We start from the raw sequence: 10,841 nt of genomic DNA, 5'->3' as shown, positions 1-10,841 counted from the left end.
TTTTTTTTTTTTTTTTTTTTTTTTTGCTTTGTCGGCTTTAATTTTGTTTAATCTTGGTATTTTTGTATGGAAGCCTTCTAACTGGAATAAGTAAAAAAAAAAAAAAAAAGGAAATTCTATATTAGTAATCAATTCAAGCTTGTAGAGATTAAAGTTTGAACGTATAAGTATATTTTACTTGGAAATGTTTGTTTACAAAGATACTGAAAGTTATAAAAGCAAATGCTTAAGATTTTAGGACTGAATCATTATTGCAGTGATTAATATGTTTCTGGCATGTTGTATGTTCAATTCTTTTAACCCTATAACTGATGCAGTGTGTAGCTTTTTATTTCTTAAACAACCATGTTGGAAGGCGCACCCAATGTACCGCTCTGTAAAGTCGACTCCAGCACATCCCAAAGACTTTCAGTAGGGTTAAACTCAGGACTCTGAACAATTCATACATGAAAATGATTGCTCATGCTCACTGAGACACTATTTCACAAACTGAGCCCAATGAATCTTGACATTGTCTTCCTCTACGTCTTCCAACATGGTTGTTTAAGAAATAAAAAGTAAGCACTGTATCATTTTGGGTTAAAAGAATTGTTGCCAAACATACAACATGCCAGAAACATATTAATCACTGCAATAATGATCATAGACTCTTCAGTTTTTGCTTATTTAAATACAAATGGCGATTTTTTTCTTCTTCTATCTATCTATCTATCTATCTATCTATCTGTCTATCTGTCTGTCTGTCTATCTATCTGTCTGTCTGTCTGTCTGTCTGTCTGTTTGCCTAATAATGCATGGCTAGCTGTGCATTAAAGCTTGAACATAAGATTGGACGAATCTATTCTTGAGGATCAAACATCTACCGAATCAGACCAAATGATGATGAAACCTTTCAGATGAGAACCAGTGTGGAGATCGACAGAAACCACAAAGGATCTTATGACTGTTTTGTCATTCACAGCAGCCTGACAGAACCAGTTTCAGTAGAATGGGGTAAATATCACCAGAAATACAGTCACTCACATATTTGTAACATGAGAACATGATAATGCTGAAATAGATTATTGTTGCTGGCCACAAACAATTAAGTTTAAAGTGTCTTACTGCATTTCAATAGTTTCTAATGTTTATTAAAAAACAGTGATTATACAATTATTTTTTATTTATTATTTTCATTGTGCAGATGGAGAATGTTCTAACTGTGAACCAGATCCTCCACGGTCTGCTGCAGCATCTGTCTGTCTGTCTGTCTGTCTGTCTGTCTGTCTGTCTGTCTGTCTGTCTGTCTGTCTGTCTGTCTGTCTGTCTGTCTGTCTGTCTGTCTGTCTGTCTGTCTGTCTGTCTGTCTGTCTGTCTGTCTGTCTGTCTGTCTGTCTGTCTGTCTGTCTGTCTGTCTGTCTGTCTGTCTGTCTGTCTGTCTGTCTGTCTGTCTGTCTGTCTGTCTGTCTGTCTGTCTGTCTGTCTGTCTGTCTGTCTGTCTGTCTGTCTGTCTGTCTGTCTGTCTGTCTGTCTGTCTGTCTGTTTATCTATCTGTCTGTCTGTCTGTCTGTCTGTCTGTTTGCCTAATAATGCATGGCTAGCTGTGCATTAAAGCTTGAACATAAGATTGGACGAATCTATTCTTGAGGATCAAACATCTACCGAATCAGACCAAATGATGATGAAACCTTTCAGATGAGAACCAGTGTGGAGATCGACAGAAACCACAAAGGATCTTATGACTGTTTTGTCATTCACAGCAGCCTGACAGAACCAGTTTCAGTAGAATGGGGTAAATATCATCATAAATACAGTCACAAACAAAGTTCTAGTAAGAGACTATTTTAATGCTGACATGCTGATTGCCACAAACAACTAAAGTGCCTCAAACAACAGTTATTAAAGTTTGCTTTTATTTTTTTTTTTATTTTTTTTTTTTTTTCTGCACATGGAAAATGTTCTAACTGAACCAGAATTTAAATGGTCTGTTACAGTAGGAACAGTAGCAGGTGTGTTTGTAATTGGATTTCTCACTTGTTACTGCAGCTACAGAAGGAGAAGATCAGATGGTGAGTTATGAACATTCAGACATTCAGCATGATCACTATATCTTTAAAGTTGTTTTTAAATATCCTTGTTAGAAGACCTTTTAAAATGTATGGACAGTTTGGCAGTATGTGATTGTAGAAATAAGTGAAGATGGTAAAAGTGTTTGTTATGATGGTGAGATTATTTCATTATTTGGATTTGATGACACAGACTACAAGGTACGGTTATCCATAATATTTATCAAACAAATGAATGTAAATGTGTATATATTTAGAAAAACTATCTGAAAAAACTATCTGTTCTTATACTGTACCTTAGGTCTGTGGAAAAATGATCATTCCGTCATTCTGAATGGACATTGTATTCTAATTATCCAGGTTTGTTCTGCAAAAAACCGCTGTTTGTTTTCAGTTCTTGTTTCTTTGTCAGCATTTTCTAATCTGAGTCAGCTCTGCTTTATTAAGGAAACTTACAACAGTTCATATTTACTAGATTTATTGTTTGTTCTGCTGCTTTACACTGCAAATATGACGCTGCTTTTCACATTCGTGTTACATGATATTCAGTTCTCTAATCGTTTCAGTCGAATGGACATTTTAAAGGTTTTTAACATCACAGGATGATGTTGTGAAGCAGTGATTTTCCATTGCATGTTTGTCTTTGTGTGTGTTTTTATTAGTAGATATCAATAGAAATCAACCTGTGTTCCTGTAGTGTTCCTGTAACTTAATCATGCAATCAGTGCAATTCCCAGTGAACATGTATTGATCAGAAGTACAGCTAGTGTATGACTGGTAAATGTGCCTCTTTTAAACAATATGTGTTAAATGTGCAATATAGGAAATAAATGAGTCTTGACTTATTGTGTGTTAATGGACATAGGGAAACATCTTCACTGATATCAGACACTTCTCTCAGCTCATACAGCAACACAGTTTAGAGTCAGAAAATAACTTGGGAATTATCAAGATTTTGAGATTATGAGGCCCAGAAATGCTGTTAATATAGGAAATACAAAGATCTAGTCTGACAAAGATGCACCAAAGAGAAAAGAAATTTAAACAATTAAAGCTGACTATGTAGAAATGAAATATTAACCCTGCTGTATTTGACAATCTAATGTGAAAATTCAATCAGAAGACTTTTACACACATGCCTTATAGAGCAGACTGATGTGCATCGCTCTGTTGATCCTCTTAGATTTAGATTTCACTTATTTAACTTTGTTAAAGAGTTAGACGTATCTATACTTTGTCAGCACACCAAAATATACAAGTTCAAGAAAAAACATTGCTGAACGCAACATTTACAAAAGAAAACAAACCTTAATACAGACTACATTTTATGGAGAAGTAATGATTGATTGATTGATTGATTGATTGGTCCTTGACAGATGCAGTCACTAATGTTTTGTTGTATGTTCTCAGTTTATATTCTCAAACTATAGTCTGAAAACTGTTTTAAGAGAGTTTAAAAATGATAATACTGTTAACGACGAATTTAAATAATTTTACGGTTGGACTTTTCCTCAACATATAACCTTATAACATATAACAACATATATAACCTTTCATAATAATGAAAGTGAAAGTGTAATTTCATCAAGCCGCCTGTGAGGGGCAGCAGTGCGCTCAAAAACACCCGGAAGAGACGAAAGAACTTTCACTTTCACTTTAAGATCCAGATCCAAAATGTAAAGGACAAAAAAATATTTGATAGGCTCTAGTTTTTAAATATTTTCTGTATAGAATGTTTTTGCTTGTTATTATTTTATTGTTTCACAGTTTTCTTAGCGTTGCACAGCAAGGTAAGAACACTATTATAAAATATTATAAATGTTATGTTAAATATAGTAAAAAATAAAATGTTACTGTATTCCTTAAAGTAGAGTTTGTTAGTTTTATCCGCATTTTGTCAGTTTTGTCATTGCATGTGTCTGTCCCTCAGAGAAACATTCACTCCACTTCAAGTTTACAGCTCTTTCCAAAGCAGACACATTCCCAGAGTTCAGTGCTGTAGCTGTTGCTGATGGCAGACAGATCAAACATTACAGTAATGAAGATCAATCCTGGGTCAGATCGAGTCTGACTGAAGATGACTGGACCAAGTCTCCTGCAGAACCACCTGATTCTAGAGACTGGTTCATACATCAGATCAGGACTCTGTCAGACTGCACACAGTGTTCTGGTGCCTTTAATGCTTCACTCATCAATTATCAGACATGTTGTGAAGACTTTTGCACAGTACTGAATACAGTGTATATTGTTGTGAGTGTTGTTCTGTGATTGTAGAGCTCCATGTTCTTCAGAGAATGATTGGTTGTGAACTGGAGAAGCTTCCTGATGGAACAGTGAGTCTGAGAGCATTTGATGAATATGGATTTGATGGAGAGGATTTTATGGCCTTTGATTCTGACAATCTGCAGTGGATTGATAAAAACCCCCAAAGCTAAAGAAACCAAAAGGGAATGGGATAAACGCAATGAACACCTGCACCATTACCTCCAGACCTGCTTGAACTGGATCTCCACATTTAACAACACAAAGAAGAGTAAGTTCTGATCGGATCGCTTTAATTAGCTGTAACGAGTCTTTGTGAGCATGGAATAAGTTCAGGAGGTTGTGTCTAATTCTCTCATTGTACAGAGATCTAGATTTATCACCATTTAGTAAAAAATAAATACTGATGAGTTTAAAATATTGAACATTCATAATGTTGAATTATCCTTATTTGAGTGTTTGATTTAACTCTGGGTTTGTATCTGAAATGATACAAGATGAAACACTATTAATTTAGTCTAAATTATAAAAATATAGGAAAATCGTTCAAGGTTGTGTATACTTCTGTAGGTGTAATTGTGATCATTTACTCGGAAAAAAAAGTGTGAAATATATATATAATTTTATTATTATTATTTTATTTATTTTTTATTTTTTTGCACAAAGAACCAAATTATTTGTAAAAGTTTCTTTGTTAATTGCATTATTATTTTCTCCTCCAGCTCCACCGGATGTTCGTGTGTTTGCGAGGAGCGCTCCTGATGATCAATGTAAGCTGAATCTGACCTGTCTGACCACTGGCTTCTACCCCAGAGCTGTTAGGATGAATATCAGATTGTACAGACTTATAATTAAGGACCAAACATCATCTGGAATCAGACCAAATGACGATGGATCCTTTCAGATGAGAACCAGTGTGGAGATCGACAGAAAGCACAAAGAGTTTTATGACTGTTTTGTGAATCACAGCAGTCTGGCGGAACCAACTGTAATAGAATGGGGTAAATATCATCATAAATTCATCTTTGATTGAATGTGTGAAGAGTGGCTTTCATACACTAACGGTGCTTCTGCATGAATAACAGATGAAGCTCAATAAAGTATTAAAAAGAGAGCATAACATTGATATTGCTGGTCACACACAATTACACTTAAAGTGCTTTGACTCCGTGGTTTCAATGTTTGTGTTTTTATTTATTTCTTTTTTGCAGCTGGAAATTGTGCTGACTGTGAAACAGTATCTCAGTGGGCTTTAAAAGTAGTATTAATAACAGTTCCAATAGTTCTAGTTCTCATTGTGATCTGTGTCTGCATCTATAAAAAGAGAAGGTTACATGGTGAGTTATAAATATTCAACACTTTTGCTTTTTAATGTCTTGTTTTTAAATAGCATTGTTTTAAAGACATTTCGAAAAAATGTTTTGACTATATACTTTGACATTACGAATATTTTATTTGATGATCACAAACTACAAGGATCATAGCAAATGAGAATTGAAAAATTGCTGTATATATATTCAAGCTGAAGTTTTTATATAATCTACTGTATTTTTTTTTTTCTAGCTCAGACGAGCAGTTATGGTGATCAGATTGGAAGGGAGATGAAAACCGAGCAGCATCCTTCACACAGAGGTATCTCCTTGGGCTGCCCCCTTAATAGTCGACTAAACTTTAGTAGAGAATATTTTATTATTAATCGGTTAATTACAGAAAAAAAAGGCAGTCGCTATTTGCACTAAGTGAAAAGTTCAGTTTGAGTTGATTCAATGGAAATGAATCGAACTTAATTGCATTTTACTATTCAAATCATAAACTTAATGACCAAACAAAATCATCATCTTGCTTCAGTTTATGATATTCTATAAACAAAAACAAATATAACAGCCAAACAAATCTTTGAATCGATTCATTGAAACAAACCGTTTTGAACTTCTGAAGTTCAAATCAGAGATGGAAAAATAAAATTACCACAATCTTGCTTCAGTTAATGAATTTATGATTTTTTTTTTGAACACTTAAACATAAAAACAAAACACTGAATCATTTGAATCGACTCATTGGAACACACAGTTTAAAATGATTCATGGAAATGAATCAAACTTGTTTGTTACTGCCACTAAAGTTCAAATCAGAAACTTTATGACCAAATAAAATCATTGCAGTCTTATTTGATTTTATGAATTAATTATATTTTTATAAACAGACAAAAAAATAACACACAAACAAATCATTGAATCATTTGAATCGATTCATTGAAACAGACCGTTTGAACTTCTGACGTTCAAATCAGAAACTTGATGGCAAAATAAAATTACCACAATCTTGCTTCAGTTAATGAATTTATGATTTTTTTGTGAACACTTAAACATAAAAACAAAACACTGAATCATTTGAATCGACTCATTGGAACACACAGTTTAAAATGATTCATGGAAATGAATCAAACTTGTTTGTTACTGCCACTAAAGTTCAAATCAGAAACTTTATGACCAAATAAAATCATTGCAATCTTGTTTAATTTTATGAATTAATTAAATTTTTATAAACACAAGACCAAATATAACACGCAAACAAATCATTGAGCTGTTGTTTAACAGCTTTTGTACTGTTGTCTAGCCCAACCACACGTTGGTGGGTGGAGTTAGTGTAAATAGCCTCTGCCGACAAGGCATGCTATTTGCAATTTTTGTAAATAGACACTCCGCAGCAAAAACTGTTCATGTCTGTGACGGACAGATCGTTAACAGTTGGTCCTTGTGGTAATTACAGTATATCGTGCAGAAAAATCCAAACGCTCTCCTGTCATTCATCCACCTCAAATATGGCTTATCATTAAAACATAATTAAGTAGTAGCATTCACTCTAATATTAACCTAAATAAATGTGATAAATAGTAGCTATCAGGCACGTATCCAAGTGTTTGTGCAGAGCGTGGAAGTTATTAGCACATTTACGGTCATGGCCTTTTATTCCAGATAACAACTTAAAAGTAATTTTTGCCCATACAGTTAAGAGTAATAATACATAATTTGAAAATGTAAAGGATCTACTTTTATTTGTGTACACTCACAATATCAACAAGACATTGTGCTTTTGTAAAATAAAGAAATCCAACAGGATGCACTTTCTGCCGTTTCGGTCTCCGTGAACTGGTGCGCGGCACAAATGTGAACCGAAACTCATCGGCTGCTTACCTCGCAGACATGACAAATACATCTATAGAAAGCTTAAAAAATGTCTATTTTTAAATGAACCAAATTCAACTGGAAAACAAAACCTCTCTCATTATGTACTGTAGGGGTGAGCGGGGCACAAACTAACGCAGGGTTAGTTAAACTCCTGATTTAAACATTTCCACACATGCTAACATAACAAAATTTACGGTATTTACTCATTGCCATATCAACACTATACACAGAAAAAATTGTGCCAAAATTCTAAAATCTTCTTTAGATATCGCTGAATATTTAACCATAGCAAAAGTACATTTATGGCTGAAGTAAATTTTTCATTGTTTATTTAAAATGAGACAAATTTGCTATTATTTTAATCTTAGATCTGTTATTTAGATAGTTCTTTAATGCTTCGTTAACTAGCAGAAGACACTAACCAGTTTTAAATTCCAGTTGCACAGATGGGAAACGTTGTAACACTGACTGTGCCTCGCTATTATTAGTGCTACGCTATTCTATGACATTAAATTTACATTAATTACTTTCATGAATTTTAATGAGAAACAGGTGCATAAAGACTGGGAGTCTATTAATGTTCAGAAATTATTGTTTGAATATAATGAAATGTAAAGCATTTTGTCTCCTGTTGTGTGAGAGATGTGTTGTGTTCATCTCTGTTTTCCCTGAATGTGCTTCTCCGTTAAGTTTTATATTATCTGCTGTATGTTTTTCTAGGTCAGATGAGCAGTTATGATGACGAACATGGAGTCAAGATGAGACTTCACTCTGATTGTGGAAAGATGTCCAGTCCTGAAAGTAAAAGAAGAGAAGGGTATAATAAGAACGGATCATGATATCTCCGTATCACAGCCTGGACTGAGATTGTGGTTTGTAGGTCCTGATTAGAAATGCAGTTTATTTGATTAATCAGGGACAGTGCTGAATAATGTTGCTGGACAATTTTGAGCAGCAGATGCTCTGGTTTTATGCCTCTGTATATTTGTAGCATGTGTCTCTGGTTAAGCTTTTTCATAGACACTTCTCATGTAAATGTTTGTCATTTTGCTTCATTCTAAGAATGAACTCTATTCTTCAGTTACGCTCTCCATTCTGCAAAGAATTAAGGCTTTTTTCCTGTTGTTAGTTGTTTTTGTTACTTCCACCATCAATCATCTTTGCTTTTTTTTTTTGGATGAAGAAAACTTCATCATGACAGACCCTGTTTATTATGTTCCTTTATAAGGAAATAAAACTGTGTCAAACTTTTCATGTTTGGCACATAATATTTGCTATTTATGTAACAGTATTGAATATTGAACTTCAGTATTTGAAGTATTTTGCATTTAAATCATTAATGGACCATTTTTACATATCACTTTTGCATGCTCATGCTCCGGTAGCAAAACTAATAATCCAAGATAGCATTTCATGACTTTCCTAACTAAAACAAACAAACCAATAAATAAATTAGAAGATATTGATGACAGCTGTCAGAAGAGAAAGACGTCAAATTTACATCACTCTCTCAGCCGTTGCACCCATAAAACAGTGTGTACTAGTTTTTGTAAGATAATATGACACAAAGCCAAAGCACAAATATAGCGCTATAATTGTACATTGGATTTTTTAAAATGTGTATTTAAAAAACTTGGAGTTTATTGATGTTTAGATGTTACAGTGTTACTGACTGTGTGAAACAAATCCTCACAGTTTGTGAAAAGGAGCCGTGAAAACAACCGTTGTATTGTATTTTGTGTTGCTGCTGATGATCTTAAATGAAGTGTGTGATTTCACCAAACAGGACTGCACTCTCTCTCCCTCTCTCTCTCTCTACTCCTTCTCAGGGCAAATCACCACCACCTGCAGCTGGTTTGTGAGAGCGTGCTAGAGTATATTGGGGCAGTTCAGAGTTTGCTAGGAAAGACACACTTCTCTCCTGCTCCAGAGTGAACTTCGTGCTTGTTGCTCATGTAGAGACAATAGTTGTGTATTAGCAGTGGCTAATTGAGTTTGAGATGGAGAAAAGGGTATTGTGGCTCTTCTGTTCTGTGTGATTCTAAACACTAGATTGTGTATGTTAACTGGGATGCTGTAGGGGGAGAGTGCCTTTTTCTTTTAGTACTGCTTTTTACCCGTTTTTGTACAGCAATGGAGGTGAGGGAAGTTTGTTGTATATTTCTTTTCTTTTCTTTAAGGTTAGTTAGAGCTCCTCCTTAAATTAGTGAACTCTTTGTTTGTTATTTTAGGCCTTGCTCTCCTCTGAGCCATTGCTCCCATTTACATGATGTACTTATCCCTGACAGCACACGTACATCACGGAGAGACGTCTATTTGACATCTGCATTTACATCTGCAAGACGTATTTAGAGCGTTTGCTTTTCTGCAATACGTCTATAAGACGTTTCCTATCTGATGTCAAAGACGTTTGGAAGATGTCTTTAAGATGTTACAGTCCTACAGACGTATTGCAGAAAACAAACACTCTAAAAAAACAAGTCTGGCAGATGTAAATACAGACATCAAATAGACGTCTCCATGATGTATGTGTGGTATCAGGGCAATTTGGTGATGAGAGACTCATCTGGTAGAGTTAAGTCTCCTTTTTTGCACTGATTGGCAGGTTGTTGTTGGGTTTTTTTTGGGTTTTTTCTGGGTAAGTAAACTGTCCTGAGCATTATTTTTCAAGACAGAACACTTTTCTCCACAACACTGTCTGTTCATTCTGGTTTATGAGTGTCTCTATTCTTCTCTGCAGGATCTGCTACTGGATTACTGTGAGATCTGCTTATGTTGCTGAGTAAGTTTGGTGATCGTATCCCGGAGGACGTGGCTTAGTTCTACCTGGCTGAGTTGCTTATGGCCATCAATTCAGTCCACAGACTCTGTTCTGTGCACAGGCATCTGTACTAACACTGATCAGTTCATCTAAACATGGAAATCATGACAGAATGAAAATGTTTAAAGCAACACCATGCAACTTTTGCTCACGGTTCCCCCATGTGGTTGATAAGCGCAAGTGTGCCAATGTTGCCAATGTAGTGATTTTGTCACTAGATTTAGTGACTTCCTCATCCCTTTAGAGACTTTTTTTTTTTCAGAAGCCTAGCAACAAAATCAATTTCTTGGACAAACCACAGCACAACACCAATCATTTAATGTAACTACAATAAAATCATTTAATTAAGACACTGAAATGTTTTAATATTTTCATGTATTTTTTTTTTAATGCTTTGCATTGTGCAAAATTATTACTGATGCTTTTTCTATTGGTTTGTCTCCTTGTTTACGTTGGAGCAGTGATATGAACATGAGTTCCATCAATGGCTCCAACAACTCCAGGAAAGCCCACAATCCTCACAAA

General features: G+C 34.8%; 1 protein-coding gene across 1 annotated transcript in view; it reads left to right on the top strand.

Moving 5' to 3' along the window:
• The first annotated feature begins 3,777 nt into the window (after positions 1-3,777).
• Positions 3,778-10,841, top strand: part of LOC107714279 (major histocompatibility complex class I-related gene protein-like) — a 24,219-nt gene continuing 17,155 nt past the window's right edge. The window contains exon 1 of the mRNA XM_016520093.1: positions 3,778-3,835. Coding sequence (XP_016375579.1) covers positions 3,778-3,835 — 58 coding nt within the window. The remainder of the gene's footprint in view (positions 3,836-10,841) is intronic.

This window comes from Sinocyclocheilus rhinocerous, unplaced genomic scaffold (assembly GCF_001515625.1).
Source record: "Sinocyclocheilus rhinocerous isolate Xijiao unplaced genomic scaffold, SAMN03320098_v1.1 scaffold1230, whole genome shotgun sequence".
Taxonomy (NCBI): Eukaryota; Metazoa; Chordata; class Actinopteri; order Cypriniformes; family Cyprinidae; genus Sinocyclocheilus; species Sinocyclocheilus rhinocerous.
Note: the sequence above shows the minus strand (reverse complement) of the source record. Positions and strands in the feature narration are given on the sequence as shown.